At 41.4% G+C, this 17077-nt stretch overlaps 1 protein-coding gene across 11 annotated transcripts in view; it reads left to right on the forward strand.

Moving 5' to 3' along the window:
* The window catches only part of CCDC88A (coiled-coil domain containing 88A), a 117249-nt gene that overhangs the window by 91014 nt on the left and 9158 nt on the right, over positions 1–17077 (forward strand). For 3 of the 11 annotated variants that reach the window (XM_048518313.1, XM_048518320.1, XM_048518304.1), the window contains 6 exons: positions 7320–7403; positions 8334–8537; positions 8864–8935; positions 9806–9886; positions 13132–13400; positions 14746–15799. In XM_048518313.1, the coding sequence (XP_048374270.1) occupies positions 7320–7403; positions 8334–8537; positions 8864–8935; positions 9806–9886; positions 13132–13400; positions 14746–15771 (1736 nt within the window). In that variant the 3' untranslated portion in view covers positions 15772–15799. Of the gene's footprint in view, positions 1–7319; positions 7404–8333; positions 8538–8863; positions 8936–9805; positions 9887–13131; positions 13401–14745; positions 15800–16163; positions 16987–17077 lie in introns of those variants that run through there. The other 8 variants (XM_048518354.1, XM_048518364.1, XM_048518327.1 and 5 more) reach the window with 8 other exon arrangements.

Genomic DNA, 17077 nt, shown 5'->3' on the forward strand with positions numbered 1-17077 from the left:
CTCAGGCTTACACACGCCGTCCTTCCTCTCAAGTGTCCTGTTTTCCTTGTGTCACTCTTTGCTGTCTATCCATGATTTGCTGATATATTAAAACAGGGCAAACTATGGATGTACTTACAACTGAAAACCATTGAGCCACGGAGAGGGGCTCAATGGTGTGGCTCAATGGTGGAGCAACTGCTTGCCAGGCAGAAGATCCTACTTCTGTTACTAACCCTGGAGAGCTGTAGCCAGGCTGAGACAATACTGGCCTTGCTGGAGTCAGAGCCTGATTCAGCATAGGGCAGCTTCCTGGTTTCATGGTAAACCAACAAACAGGGAGGGAAGAAATCATAGCACATGAGGGGAGGAGATAGTATGTGGCTCAATCGCACAGTGTTGTACTATGATTTGGGGTATCTGAACAGATTCACTTTCTAGTTGAGTTGGTTCTTGCTCAGAATAACCCTTCTGGAGAGTTATGTTTCTTCACAGTAAACTACTAAAAAACTATGACAAAACGTACTTGTACCTTGGGTCATTTGGAAATATTTTCTGCCTTTTGACAGTTGATTTTATGCAATTTATATGCCTGATTGAAAATGGAGCTGCTGTTATAAATGTGCTCGCATTGAGCTCTTGAATACATTGATGGCTTGGAGGAAGACAGATCTATGTTTCAACTGTCAAGAAAACTTAAAAGTCCTTAACTTGCTTAACAGTGGGTGATGATCTCTTGATTCCCTCTTCCTGCCCTCTTCTTCGGACTCTCAGTCTGCAGTGAGAGGGAAAATCAGTGGAAATCATTGTTTCCTCTTAAGAAAACTGAAGTGCTGGGGTCAAGTCAGCCTTCTTGCCATGTTTGTGTCATCTGTGAACTTACACATTCTGTCTAAAATGCGCGGTTAGTCTCATATTTCATAGATATATAATGCTTAGGAATGATTGTAAATGATTTAACCTTATGTAGTTTAAGGCAGTGCTCTCAGTCTTTATATTGAGGACCATTGTGCCAGTTCCACTCATTTACTCCTTTCGCTGCATTTGTCATTCCTTCTGCTCTGAGGAGGGATATATGAGTTGTTGTTTTTCCTTTCCTTTTGGGCTAGTCACAGTTCTTCTGAGCTCCCTCAGCCCCACCTACCTCACAGGGTATTTGTTGTGGGGGGGGGGGAAGGGAAAGGAGTTTGTAAGCCCCTTTGAGTCTCCTATAGGAGAGAAAGGAGAGATAGAAATCCAACTCTTCCTCTTCTTCTTCTTTAAAGAACACATAGAGGGGGGATATAAATCCAACTCTTCTTCTTCTTCTTCTTCTTCTTCTTCTTCTTCTTCGAGCATGTAGAGGCACTAGTGTGGTACTGGTTTAAAAAATAAAAAAATAACAAAGCCTTGTAATATTGATGCAGCGTTTCTCTGATCACAGTTTTATTGGACCATAGAATGGGAAATATTGAAGTAATAGTGGGTAGGGTTTGGGGATGGTTTTGCATATAGTTGCAAAGCACCGTGGATCAGTATTCAGGCTAGACAGATACAGGATTGTCTTCTCATGGAAGGAGTGAGATAATATTTAAAGCAGGACATGAATTGCTTTCTGGATGGGCATTGATTGAAGTGGGATAAAGTTGCAAAAACATTTTTAAATGTACATGATATTGGTTTAGAACAGGGGTGAGCTTTGAGTAGTCTACCTTAACCAAATAGCAGTATGCTAACGATGCAAGTAAAGAATGTGAACTTCTGCCAGATTCTGTCCCCAGTAGCTAGATGCTGTATTGGGCATTACTTGGTAAATGTGCAATCCTTACAGAACACACATATCCATCAGCTATCCTGATTCAGAAAACAAATTAGGTTCTTAAGCCAAAGAAGACTCATTAAATCAAATTACTGTGGTTATCAGTTTAGCCAGGTAGTATGTTGTAGATAGTGTTCATTTTCAGTTTGTTTCAGGAAATAAATAAAAACATTTTCCAGCCAGCAAGCTGAAAGTCAACATTTTCTGACTTTCCTCTCTTAATGTATTGTCGAATGTTTTTCCTCTCTTAGCTGAAATATATTTCCTCTCTTAGCTGAAATGGACAGTTTCTTCAGTATCAAACATCCATCCTAGAATTGCCATAAGCAAGAATAACTTCGCAGAGTTGAATGTTTTGTTAAAATGTAATTCTAATCTCTTGTCTTGGCTGGATATCTACCAGAGCTGGCGGGCCTGTTGCAATATTATGGCCTCACTTTGTTAAGCCCTTTTCCTTTATAAGAATTCAACTAGATGAGTTTCTGGGAGATTTGCCAAGCTTGAAAAAAAAAAGAACTGTTGGAAGGGTGGGACCTTGGTCAAATTTGGGAGGAAGGATTTAACAAACCCACAGTTGTGGTTTGCTGTTGAAAGGGAACCTGTCTTTTTCTTCCCCATGGCTAACAACAGCTTCTGTGCATCATCATTTATTTTTTTCAGCAGCAGCAACGCAGTATGTGAGAACGACTTTCTTGTTTCCTTGCCTCCCCTGCCAACCACACCACCAAAATAAAACCACAGTGGATAGTTAAGAAAGTTAAGGGAGCATTTAGAACATCTGTATGTTTTTTGAGTTGTGTAGCTAAGCACGTCTAATTATATTTTATTTTGAAAAGCAGAACACAAAATAATAAGCCCAGAGACAGCAGCAGAAATACTTTAAAGCATGATTAAACAAGATTTTTCATTGCACACAACAAAAGATAAGCATATAACATAATACCGTATATACTCGCATATAAGCCGAGTTTTTCAGCCCTATTTAAAGGCTGAGAAAAGCCCCCTCGGCTTATACGTGAGTCACCATTTTCTATAAATCACAAGGAGGTGGGGGCGGGACAACCTCCCTGCCCCTGGGAAGCTGCTTGTTGAGGGTTAAGGGGGAACCCTGAGGCACCCTGGCTGGCTGGGCTTCCTCAAACCCTTCAGAGGGAGCTCCTTATTTGGGCAGTGACATCAGGGGGAGTCACTGCCCAAATAAGGAACTCCCTCTGCCTGCTCTACTAAGTTTGACAAAGCTCAGCCCATTTAAGCTGGCAGGCATAGGGAGCTCTTTATTTGGGCAGTGACTCCTGATGTCATCGTTGCCTGGGAGGCTGGATTTTATTTGGCAGTGACTCATGCCCAAATAAGGAGCTCGCTCTTGCCTGCTGGCTGGCCTTGACAAAGCTCCAGCTACAGCCAGCCAGCAGGCAGAGCGGAGGCTCCTTATTTGGGCAGTGACTCCCCCTGATGTCACTGCCCAAATAAGTGAGCTCCCTCTACTCAGCTAGATAGCTTTGTCAAAACTTTCTCCAACTGGCTGAAGCCAGGCAGACAGCTCCTTATTTCGGCAGTGATTCCCCCTGATGTCACTGCCCAAATAAGGAGTTCCCTCTGCCTCCCGGCTTCCCACCCTCCGCTTATACCTGAGTCAATAAGTTTTCCCAGGTTTGGGCAGTAAAATTAGGTGCCTCAGCTTATACACGGGTCGGCTTATACACGAGTTTATACGGCAGTTAAAAGGTGATCATATCAAATCCAGTGAACTCTTTTTAGAAATCTGCAAACAATTATTTTTCCACTCTCTTGCTATGTAACTTTTTAGCCTATATGAATATGTCATCAATTGAAAGGCAACAGCAAATATGTTGGAATAATTGAGATTGTCCCATGGCTTATGCAAATTTTCTATGCCTTCTTTAATTTTAGCATGAAATATTTTTATGATATGGCATTGGGAAGAATTAAGTATGTTGTCCCCAGCTTCATGGAGGAAAAGCTGAAGTTAAAAATGATAATTATAAGGAAAAACAATTAAATGCTACAGGCTGGATAAGTTCTTAAAAATCTTTTAAAAGTTTGATCTTCTATTCCATTCTTCCTCAGACTAAAACCAAATGAACAGATAATGTAAAAAAAATTTTTTGTCTTGGATATATTTAGAATTGACAAAAGTTAAATATTCAGGCTAGAATAATAAGTACACTTATTAACGATCCCAATTGTTGTTGGACCCCCACCCCAGAATGGTCCTCTTAAGGTAAAGCTACATATTATGAGAGAAATAAGTAATCTGATAGAAGTACAGAACTGCCTGGATGAGCTTTTGATGAAACTCTCAGCAGGCAAGCAATGAGTCAGACAACACACATTTTGCTTGATCAATCTCCTTTGCCAAATGCCCTTTCCTGCCCTTACATTTGCAATATCTGGGAAATCGATGGGCATGTTTTTGGAATATGCCTTTGCTGAAGTAGATAGAGTTCTGTCCAGAAGTGTACTGGCATAAAGTGGTGCCCAGGGGCAAGGCCTTGTTTTTGTGCACACATCCCCCCCGGCACACACACCCTGCCCCCATGCCCCCAGTCTCCAATAGAGGTGGGAGCCATGCCCACAGTCATGGCCAGGCAGCAGAGGCCGGCCCAAGAGCTGACGGGACGGGTGCCCACCTGACAGCCGGCCGGCAGCCACAGCGCTCCTGCAGCCAGCCTGGCTCCTCCTGGGCCCTCAGCAGGTGTGCCTGGCCTGAGTCATGGATGGGGCCGGGGCGGCGGGAGGTGGAGCGCGCTCGGCGGGTCTGTCTGGCACGCCCTCTGAAAGGGGCCGGCCTTTTATTCCCTCCCACCGATGGGAGGCAGCTGTCACATGGCTCCTGTCATGAGCGGACCCCTGGGTACTTACCAGGACACAGAGGACTCTGAGGCAGAACCTGAGGACACAGTGCAGGCAGAGTTGGCTGCTCCTAGGGAAGACTAGGCAGCAGAGCCAATGCCCAATCCTTCCCTGCCTGATGACATATAGGTGGAGGAGCCTGCAGATCCTCCTAGGGAACCCAGTGATGAGCCCGCTGTGCATAGGAGGCAGAAGCAGAGGCTGCTACTGCAGAAGCAAAGAAGGCGTTCTCGTTTGGCAGCAAGGTATGGGAGATTAGAAGTCTCTGCATCTGATGAGGAGTAACTTCTCACAGAATCCCAGCCCCCTGAACAAGGTTCTCTATATAAGCCTTGCTGTGAGCTTGCTTCTGCCTGGGTGCAACAAGTGTGTTACCTGTCGCCACTGGGTGCCTGGTTCTGCATTGCCCTGCGGCGTCAGACCCGGCCACGTCCCTGCCTGCTAGCAGCATAGCTCCCCACGTCAGAGGGAGCGCAGGGAGAAGCCGACCGCCCACTTCAGCCTCTTTCTCTTGTGGGGCCGGCAGGCCTGTGGAAGACTTTGGCTGCTTTGGGGGGGGGGGGGAGGCACCCAGGCACCATGGCACCATGGCACCATTTTGCCCTGAGCTCCATCTTCTCCCCCTACTCCCCTGTATTGTGTAGTTTGGTTCTGGTGGTTTTTGTGGAGAACCAAAAGCCAACTGAAGACCGTGTTAGGCCCTGTTGTTGTTGTTTTCTTTCTGTTAAACCAAATATATTTTAAGCAAAAATAAATGACAGAACCAGTGGTGTACCTGCCAGAGAGACATGGAGTCACCCATGTCTGGTCATGTGGGGGGGGGCACAAAACCCTAACCCCTCTCCCACTTACCTTTTTCTAACCCTAACCCCCTTCCCACTTACTTTTTTCTATGGACTGGAAAAAGGTTCAGGCTGGCTTGGGCGTGGGGTGAAGGGTCAGAGGGCTCTTTTCGGCCCCCCTCCCCGGGCATGTGCTTGGTGCGTGGCCCAGTCCCTGCCCCTTATACCTACGCCTCTGACGTGATACCTTTTTCATGGGTTTTACGATCCCCATAACCACACAGAAGTTGCAGGGAAAAAGGACTCCTGATTTCCTCACCCCCCACCCCAGCAGTTTTATTTTGTGAAAAGAGCATGCAGGGCGTGTTACTTTCACTGATTTTGTTGCTCTGCGTGGAGCAGCAAAATAGTCCCCAGTGCAATTTTCTTACGAGAAAAACGATTGGGGGGGGGGTTAGGATCCTCCTTCACTTCTCCATTCCCCCCTCTCCTTTTAAAGAAGCGTTTCTCTACAATTACTGTGTGCCTATGGGAAACATGAAAATGTGGGGGGAAAAAGTTAACATGTAGTTTACCTTTCAGTCAGATGTGTTCTTGTGAGTTATCCACTGGGAACTGAATCCCCCAGGATAAAAGATTTCATTTAGTTCAGGACCACGAAGAGCTTATTCTCTCCCCTGCCCTACTCACAGTTTTCCTGATCTGAAACAGCTCTAGAATAGTGCTGCCTTGGAGAATACTTGTGGAGCTTTACAGCCCCTCTGTTTTTAGGACAGCAAAGTGATGCAGGCATCAAGTCCCTTCTCCCTATTCATCTAGTATTATAGTATTCTATAGTATTCTATATTATAGTATTCTATAGTATTATAGTATAGCATCTAGCATATAGTATTCTCTTTCCCTTTCATAAGCACAGAGCTCATGTGAAACATCTAGAAAGTTTATAGACAATACGTTCTCTCAATGCTTTTTCTTCAGAACATATGTAAATAAAATTATGTAAATAAAATTATGTAAATAAGACATGTACACAAAATTATCTACTAACTTTTCTTTTTCTGTAAAGAAGCCTTCACGTATACCCTTGATTTGCATTGTTTGTGCTCAGATTGATAATAATGGCACACTGAGCTGTAAAATGCCTGTTACCAGTAATAAGATCCTGTTGCTTGGGACTCTAACTTTAGTACAAGAGAAGCTTGTGGACTCTTTTCCTATTAAAATAGAACTTTATCTTTGCAGAAACTGCATGTTTGGTTTAATGCTTTCTACAAAACGTCTCACACTGACACAATTACTCTTCTCTTAGCTCAGTCATTTTTCTGTTTGATAAGTCGTTGTTGTCCACACACACGCACCCCCTCGCAGTGCAAAGGGGCAAGCCTTAGCTCCTTATTGTGATTGGATGAAATAAGTTAACACTGTAAAACTAGTTTCAGTGTGAAAAATACAGAACTGGATTGGTAGCAATACACTGTTACTGCTTAATGAAATATACTTACCGTACCCCAACAGGGTTTCCCCCCCCCCCACCTCATAAAACCTGGTTTTGCTGTTTTTGATTCCACATTTACAAAATCTGTTTTTGGTATTTTTCCTTTTTGTTTGTTTTCCAGGCAGTTACCAGTTTTTAACTGTGAAAGCTTCGTGTTTTTGTCACACATAATTTCCAGTGTTTCTTGGGTTATATTAAAATTTCATTGTGAAGGCTTCATATCCCATTGTCATTCGACAGCATAAGGTTAATAGCTTTTGGTTAAGTACCCCTAGCGGAAGCTCAAGCATTCATTTCTGTCCTTAGTTTCAGCATTTAACTTCCATCTGTTCTTCTCCCCTTTTTCTTTCATCTTCCCGTTTCCGTTTTTCCTTATGCTATGACATAAAAGTGGTTGCACTGAAAAGACTGCCCTTTTTGAGGAACAGACCGAAGGAAAAAGACAAAATGAAGGCCTTCTACCGTCGCTCCATGTGTAAGATTTTATGACAGTTCAGCTTCTTTTTCAATGGCTACACTGGCTTCCATTACTAATTTCACTAACTATACCCTGGACTGCACTGCTTTTTTCCCCGTTTTGCAAAGTGCAAGTCCTGCTGTAATACAAGGAGCTGAAGCAATGTTTCTGAACACCTGAACACTATTTACACATATGCAGTGAATGCACATATTTATGTTCAATGTGTAGAATTTATATATATTTGAACATACATATTACACACATGTATACAAAAATGCAGTGCACTCAGTTTTGAAATGTTGAACTCCACTTTGAGTAACCAGTTCTATAAAGCTTTAAAACAATACATTTATAAAGTCTTCGATGTAAAAATAAATACTAGCCTCTTAATCATTCCAAGTCCGGAGGAGAGAAAAACATATATTTTTGTCATCTCTTCTTCAATGAAGTGTCCTTTTCAAAGTTGGGGGAAGGGCTGCAGTGTTTGTAGCATAGTAAAAATAGCTGTCTCGGGATGCATTTATTTCAGATCCTCTCTGTGGTGTTATGCAACATAGACTATCCCTGCAGAAGCCTGCACTGAACAATGATTTTTAATCATTGCTGACACTGATTTTTGTATAGCCTTTCTGCTCATCTTACCCTGTTCATTTCATTTTGTCATTGCAAAACATATCAGAGCTTCTAACATATATATTTATCTGCTGTACAGCACTCCAGCACAAGCATGGCGGTTGTAGCTAATAAAAAGTGATTACGAGACAGCTTTGGCTTTTTAACACTTTTCATTCATTCAGCCAATTGCATGCTATAACTTGTATTAATTTGTGACTGTAGCTTTCGGTATGCTTTGATGCTTAGATAAATGTGAGGCATTTACAGTCAAAATAAAAAGATAAAAAACATTGAGCCATGCTGATTCATTTGCTTTCATTTGCATCCCAGCCATGAATGACCTGGTGCAGTCCATGGTCCTAGCAGGAGGACAATGGCCAGGTAGTTCTGAGCACCTGGAGGGTCCTGATGATATATCTACGGGTAAAAGGAGAAAAGAATTGGGATCTATGGCCTTCTCTACTACATCCATCAACTTTGCAACTGCCAACTCTGCTGCAGGCTTGAGATCCAAGCAGTTGCTTAATAATAAAGGTATAGGTAGAACCTTTTCAAAGTGTGCTGTGGTTGTGTTGGTAACAGTAGCATTGTTGGAATCTGTTCGTGTTCTCATGTCACATTCTTTTCCATCAAAATAGACACCCTGGATTAACTGAATTGTGGAACTGTGAATTAATTGGATAGAAAGGCATTTCCATTCTAGTAAAATTCTTTTTTGGAAAGGGGGGGCGGGCACGACACATTGTGAGATTAGTTAAAGAACTAAATGTAATTCCAATATAAAATATATCTTATCATTTGATAGATAATCAATTTGAAATACGTTTTTGCAATGCAGATGTGTTTTGTTTCCCACCCAGATGCTACATCTTTTGAAGATGTAAGTCCACAAGGAATTAGTGATGATTCTAGTACTGGATCAAGAATTCATGGTAAGATTTGCACTTCAACAGAGTGCAGAACAGAAGACCTGTGACAGGAATGCTACTTAAGTTTGTCCAGAAATAGAAAATAACCAGCATTGCAAGTTTGCATGCTCTTGCATCTCATCTAATTGTATGGAACCTTTCCCATTTCTTTCATTCTAATTCCTTTCTTTTGTGCACCTGAACAGTGTAATCTAGAATGTCATAGAGTTTAATTGTGAATTAGCTTTTTATTTGAGAAACGCATATCAAAATGCATCCAATACATTTTTCCATCAAAATGTAATGTGGTTATACAAATATTTAAAGTTACAATAGAATCTTTATTAAAAATAGATTGTTTTTATAAGTACAAACCAATTTGATCTGAGTAGTGCATTTTTAAGACAGCTTAACATTTTAAGACATCTTAATGCTGCCTGTATCGGTTAGGAGTACAGGACATTATCTGTACAGGTGCTCTTGCTCCTCTGGTTGGTGGCATTTCTGCAACGTGCCTAGTTCCATGTCAGATCTGTTGTAAGTGCCTTAATCACAACTACTTTTCTGTTTCTTTTGAAAGCTGTTTCTTTTGAAATCCGATTTCTTTTTTCAGCAGTAAACCAATTCTGATTATAAATATGCTTCCCCTGCCCCCCCCTTCTTTACTGCTCCTAAAGTGATCTGTTCAAGAGTGTTTTCGTAGACTGCCTGGAAATGACCTTTTTTCCTGCCTGAAGGGAACCACACTTTTAACAGTGTATATCCTGAGCTTATGCAAGACCAGTAGTGCATGATTTTCTGACTCAGAGCATTTTATGATCAGAATGTACTAGGCATAGTACCATCTGCTATGGCTATGTGCTTTATGCTGTCTACTGATTTTTTTTCATTTAGCTTCCAGACCAGCCAGCCTTGATAGTGGCAGAACATCCACTAGCAATAGCAATAATAATGCCTCACTCCATGAAATCAAAGGTATGCTTCTAGGCAAGTTGACACTTGTGCTTCATCATGTGTTTTGAGAGGGAGAGAAACAAACAACTCATGGCATGTGGGATTTCGTTTCCTTTGATCATTTTTACACATTTAATTCCTTTTAAATGAGGTTTTGATGTGGAGTGGCCTCTGAGTTTCAATTCATATTATGAAAGAAAATAAATAATGAATATTACAAACCTTTATATATTTGCATGCACCACTCTGGTTTGTCTGCATAGACCATTATGCTGATACAACATCACTAGCTGTGATGTTGTAGCAGTATTAGAAGGCTGCACTTTGATGCTGCATGCAGATCTTTCTGTTAATATGTTTATCAGGGATAGTTTATTCCTGTATTTAAAATATGCTTCTATAAATTTGGTTGGATCCAGACTGAACTGGCAATTTCCATCAATTCCCCTGTCTGCTGCAAAGACTGTGGCAAACAGGAAGAAGAAGAAAAGAAAGCTGAAGCAGGAATATTGTCGAAGGCCTTCACGGCTGACATGTACTGGCTGTTGTGGTTTTCCAGGCTGTGTGGTCATAGTCTGGTAGTTTTTGCTCCTTACTCTTTGCCTGCAACTATGGCTGGCATCTTCAGAGGCATAGCCTTGGCCACACAGCCCGGAAAACCTACAATAGCCAGTCGATGCAAGAGCGTTGTTTTATAGGAGGCAATAAACTTTTTTTACTTGGACAGAGTGATGGAAAGAAAATACAGAATGGGTAGAGTCTGTGAAGTGAAAATGGGATGGATGGGAAAGAGAGAATGTGGTGCAAAGGACACAAGGGTGATAAAGTAGAAAGAGAACAGTGGTACATAGAAGAAAAATGAAAATGAGAACTATTGCATGAGGAGTGGGAGGACATGCAAGAAAACTGAAGAGACTAACAATATATGCAAAGTTCTAGATTGAATGATTTATGCTGCCAGTTTGGGGTGGGCGCTGCGATTCCCCAAGCTTATTGTCCTGGGGGACTTCAACGTCCATGTGGATACGGCCTCGTGTCGTGCGGCTGTGGATCTAGTGTCATCCGTGGTGACACTAGACCTGTCTCTTGTCAACATTGATCCCACACATCGGGCGAGTCACACCCTGGATTTGATTTTTGGGGTGGGAATTGATGTGGTCGTATCCTCTATTAGTAGAGTGCCATGGTTTGACCATTTCGCCCTGAAGGTTCGGGTGGAGTTGCCATCCTACTCCAGTCTAGTCTAAGAGCAGATTTTAGCTCACTTGCAGAGACTTATGGATCCACTTTGTTTCCAGAATGCTCTGAGGGACCCACTGGCATCCTCAATGAGCAAGTAAATGACTGATACTCCAGGCTGTTGAATGCCATCAAGTTAATTGCTCTCCGCCGTCCTCTGCGCTCTCATCCTTGATGTGCTCCCTGGTATACAGAGGAGTTGAGTTCGAGGAAATGAGCTCAGATGACTTGAGAGACTGTGGAGGAAAAATCATGGCAAGGCATGATTATAAAAGCATATAAGTTGGCGATAAAGGAGGCCAAGAAAGATTACTTCTCCTCCTCTATTGCATCCACATGCTCTCACCCAACACAATCTTTCATTTCTGGGCAAGGTAATTGAGAGAGTGGTGTTGGAGCAGTTACAGACTTTCCTGAATGATATATCGGCACTGGATCCCTTCCAGTCTGGCTTCTGTGCTGAGCATGGGGCAGAGACTGTGCTGGTCACTGTCACAGACAAGCTCCACTTACAGCTTGACCAAGATGGGTCAGCGCTGCTAGTATTATTAAATCTTACTGTAGCATTTGACATAGTCGATCATGATGTTTTGACCCACCACTTTGCTGGCACAGTGATCGGGGCACAGCTTTATGCTGGTTGGCCTTGTTTCTCCGTTGTCGGAGACAGCAGGTGAATTGTGGGGGCAGGACCTCCTAGAGGAGCCCTATCATGCGTGGGGTGCCACAGTGATCTCTCTTGTCCCCGCTGTTACTAAACTTAATGTCCCCTTGCTCAACTGGTGCAGAGCTTTGGGCTGAGTTGTTATCAGTACGCAGATGACAGTCAGCTCATTCTGTTGACGGAGGGCCGGCCAGCCACCGCCCCTGCGGCTCTCCAGCACTGTTTGGAAGCAGTAGCTGGTTGGTTGAGGCAGAGTAGATTGAGACTAAACCCAGTGAAGACAGAGGTCTTGTGGATAGGTCGGGGGGGAGGGGGGGGCTGGTGGAGTTCCAGCTGCAACACTGGACAGGGTGACTATCAAAGTGGCCATCTCAGTCAGGAGCCGGGGGGTCCATCTGGAGCCGTCAACGAAGGCCCAGGTGGCCCATATAGTGAGGGTGACATTTTTCCACCTTTGCCAGGCTCGGCAGCTGGCTCCATATCTCTCCTGTAATGACCTGGCCACAGTGATCCATGCAATGGCCACCTCTAGGCTGGACTATTGTAACTCTCTCTACTCTGGCCTTCCCTTGTCCCTGATTTGGCATTTAAAACTGGTTCAGCATGTGGTGGCACGTTTCACCGTGGGAGCATATCACCCCAGTGCTCCGTGAGTTACATTGGCTGCCAGTAGAGTTCCGAATCAGGTTCAAGGTGTTGGTTTTAACCTTTAAGGCCATTAGTGGGCTGGGACCCTCTTATTTTAGGGACCAGCTTTCCCCCTATTGCCCCACATGTGCCCTCCGATCAGCGGAGGCTAATCTACTGGCAATATCTGGTCCCTTTTTGGTGTGACTGGCCTCGACAAGGCAGCCCTGCTGGGATCCACACAAATACTACGCCAATACATTACAACTTCCTAGGCCTCTGGGTGAGGCTCAAACTGTAATGAAAGGCCAACAATCAGCTAAAGGTCTGGCAGCTGTGAAATCTACCATAAAAATAATAAATAAGAGCAAGTCAACATTCTTTACATAGTTATGCTAAACATGAAGTGAACCATAAAGACACCCAGTATATTTAGTGTCCTGGAAACCAGTATTTTTGAGAGAGGTTAAAAATGAAGAATATTATTTTTATATTTAAAAAATGAAGTGTCACTCTGAAGAGCCGTAACAGGTAAGTAAAGTGAATGAAACGGTATCTCATGTGGCATTGCAGTGGGTCTGTGAATATCTTGTAATAACTGTCTCTTCACTTCGTTGAAGAAAAGCAGCCAAATAATATCAAGGAGCCTTGTGTATCATTCGGGATGTACTTTTTAAAGTTTTTAAATTTATTTGTTTAATGTAATAAAGCTGTCAATGCTGTTTGCTCCAAAAAGCAGGTGCAGTTAATAATCAAAGCAGGCCACAAAGCCACAGCAGTGGAGAATTTAGCCTTCTTCATGATCACGAAGCATGGTCCAGCAGCAGCAGCAGTCCTGTCCAGTATCTGAAAAGCCACACCAAGTCTAGTCCGATACTCCATCATAGACTGTCAGAAACCCTGGACAGACAAGGAACGTGGAAAATTAAGACCGACTCTCCTGGCAGTGAAGTGGTTTCCCTGCAGCAGTTTTTAGAAGAAAGTAATAAGGTTATTTCAACTGAGGTGAGCTGAAAAGTTAGCTAAGGTTAAGAAGCAAAACATAAAGCTGGACAGATTGAATATGACTTTTACATTGCACAAGACAGGATGGTGCTAGAAGGAAGCCTGATAACTTAGATTTTAAAACAAAAATTCAGAAGCAACTTTTAAGTGATTTATTTTGAATTGCTAATTTTTGGAAACTGATATTCTGGTGAAGGGTTGGGATAGTCTCTTCTCATTAGATAAATCTTGGATGGTCACTTTAGTAGCTTCCCTGAGAATCCCAGTGTGGAAGGGCAGTACCGCAGTGTATTATTTTCTCTTTTGAGTAACCTTAGAAATGAATATGGGAAACCATTATTTTTTTAATCTCTTCCTTCCTTTCCTCCCCCTTAAGTGTGGCCAGAAATAAAGGAGGGGAAAATGTTGGTACAATCAGGCTGTTCTGATCTGGGAAAGCCCCAGGTCTTCATTTTTTTTATTTGTTTGTTTGAATTTCTTAATCGCCCCTCCGAGAATTGGCTCAGGGTGATTTCAGGTCAAACAAACAATACAATAAAACTGTCTTCATAAGATCCTTCTGCGTTCACTGTCCAATACACTGTTTCCTCTGAGAACCCAATTCTTTCTGGACTAACTACAATCTCAGTTATCTCATTACCTAACATAAGAAAATCTATTCTGGATCAGACCAAAATCCATCGAATCCAGCAGTCTGTTCACAGAATGGACAACCAGGTGCTTCCAAGTAGCCCACAAACATCTCCCTGTACACTAAACTAAATGCAGGTCATGGTTGCTGCTTTTCTTGTACTAAAATTACCAGAAGTTCACGTTTAACAGAACTACATAGAATTGAGCTACCCTTTTCATAATGCGAAGAGTGATTGGACAGGTAATCACAATTCCTGTTCACTTTGTAGGTTGTGCATAATAATCTTTAGACAGTGCTATAATCAGAAGAAAAGAAGGTAACTCCTTTAGTCTCAGGGAATCTCTGAAGTGATGCTGAAAAAGGAAAGAAACTGTCCTTGGAATTAATGTAAATACATGAAGCTATTCAAAAAAGTTGAACAATCGAAGTGGAAATCTATATTTATATATATAGATACCCGAGTCTATACAATAGTATATTTAAATGGAAAAACATAGTTGTGATTTTCCCATGGATGTGTAAACTTAGTATATTTAAAACATATCATATACATACTAATTCGGTAGCAGCAAAAATATCAACAATTTTCACAAGATGGAACTGCATAGATAGTTTTATATGTTTATGCTACAGAAGCTATCAGAATTCTTGTTTGCATTTTGAAAAATAAAACTAAGCACAGAATTAAGATTTTTGGAATATGTATTACAGATCAAATCCTCAAGCCAAGAGAATCTTCTGGATGAAGTAATGAAAATTTTCTCTGAAAATGCTGAATTAGCTGGAAGAGATAAACCAAGAAAACACTCAACAGTCAGCAGTGGTATCGCCAGATCACAGAGTGTAAAAAACACATATGAATTCTCTGATGGAAAATTAGCTAGCCAAGATCACCTTGCAAGGTCCAGTACATATAGAGTGGAAGAGCCCAACTTCTTGAACTCTTCAAAAACACTTACAACAGGGACTAGAGGCAAGACCAAGTCTGTTAAGGAAAATATACAAATGAGCCAATCACGACAATCAAAAGATTGTAATCCTTATGCTACTTTACCTCGTGCAAGCAGTGTGATTTCTACAGCTGAAGGAACTACTCGGAGAACAAGCATCCATGACTTTTTATCTAAAGACCCTAGACAGCCAGTATCCATTGATCCATCTCCACCTACAGTTGACAGAAGCGTCCCATCAGCTTCTAGTGAGTACGGTCCTCCAGAACAGTCCTCTTGTGTTTTTCATTATAAACCTTTTACTGCAGTTACCCTGTCAGAAAATGATTTAGGCAGTATAGCTATGTTAGGTTATTCTGCTCATAAATCAGAAGAGCAGAATGTAAAGACTAGTGAGACAAATTTTAATGCTAAAACACTTTCTTATAGTGACATGTACAGTGAAAAGGTAGGCCCATCAATAAGCAGTGTAGGGAAATTCTCTCTCGCCTGTTTATCCATGCCATTTTTGACACTTAATACTGAATTAGTCAGTAGTGTAAGTGGATTGCCTCAAAGGCCTGTATCAAAAGCAACCAGCACAACTTCTGGATCATCAGTGAAAGCTGCACAGAAGGATCATAAGCTACCTTCTGAGAATCAGAGATCTGATGACAGAAATTTAGAAGTGACTCAGAACAGGAGTGAATATACTGTTGTTGCACATGTAAACATTAATGAGAGTAAATCCCCATTACCAGTTTCTGACGATACCCAAACTATTTGGTATGAATATGGCTGTGTGTGACTAAATAAAGATTAAATATATTCTCCCATATGATGTGGATGTTCAGAATAAATGTTTAAATCATTCACTAGCTGGGGCAGTACCTATGGGTACTTGTTTTTTCCCTCTGAATTGGGGTAAATTATTTCTACTTATTAGCAAGCCTTTATTGGCACAGACAACAGTACAACAATAATAATAAACGGATTGGGTAAATTATTTCAATCTTTTTTTCCTTAGCATGTGGCAGAATGTAAAATTGTTACCATGCCAAAGCTTGCATGAAACATTAACTGCATTGTCTATTTTCTGCATGCCTTTTAAAATGTTAATACAAGCTAACGGTCTGTATTTTTATTTTCTATTTGTTACAAATAATTTTTTTGTGCATTGCTGGATGCATGCTAAACCAGTTGCATGCTGCTGTGCCAGAAACGGCACAAAACACCAGGTAACTTTCAGCAACGGTAATTTGTTCAGTTTCTTTTCCTTTTGGATGCACCAGTATCATATGAATTATTCATTTTGGCCCCAATCCAGAAACCATTACTTGTGATTAAAGCTGCAAGCCTGTGCACTTACCTAGAGTAAGCCTCCCTGTGTAAGATGGAGTCTACTTCTAAGTAAATATGCTTGGCTCTGCAATTTATGTACAATTTGCAGCCCAATTTTCTGCATATTTACTCAAAAGTAATCTTCCTTTTGTTCATTGAAATTTTCTTTTTAGTAAGTGCAGTTAAGCTAATAGTCTTAGTCATGACTAACTTTTGTTCAATTGGGCCTTTGAATTAAAATGACCTTTTTTTCCGCCTGTACATCTGTACATTGAAAAATGCAAAAAGTGCTCTGCATCACTGGCTTTTAACTTAATGCCATGTGTAAATTCCACTCATGAAAGCAGTCTTATTCTAAATAATTATGTGCTTATAATTTGCACACTAAATATGAATACTAATAAATAGTATTAGTATTTATTAGTATGTTCATACTAATAAAACGTAATGTTGGAAAATCAACAAAGTGATTTATTTTTTGTTTAAAGATATATAATTCAATATAGAAGCTGCATTGGAAATATTGACTAGCTTCTTTTCCCCCTTCACATGCTTTTCCTTACCGTGCTTGCTGTACTGATGTGGTCATGTATTGTCTTGTCTCCAGAGTTTTATATGAATTTTTATTCTAGGGGTTTCCCTGAATATTAACAGCATGTTAAAATAAAAAAGTAAAATGGAACAGTGGTATTCTTTTTCTATTTAGAGATGCAGTAGCTAACTAGAAAATGAAACAAAAATGCCAGGTCAGTTTGCTTTTCAGAGTCCCATAT

This window comes from Sphaerodactylus townsendi, linkage group LG01 (genome assembly GCF_021028975.2).
Source record: "Sphaerodactylus townsendi isolate TG3544 linkage group LG01, MPM_Stown_v2.3, whole genome shotgun sequence".
Taxonomy (NCBI): domain Eukaryota; kingdom Metazoa; phylum Chordata; class Lepidosauria; order Squamata; family Sphaerodactylidae; genus Sphaerodactylus; species Sphaerodactylus townsendi.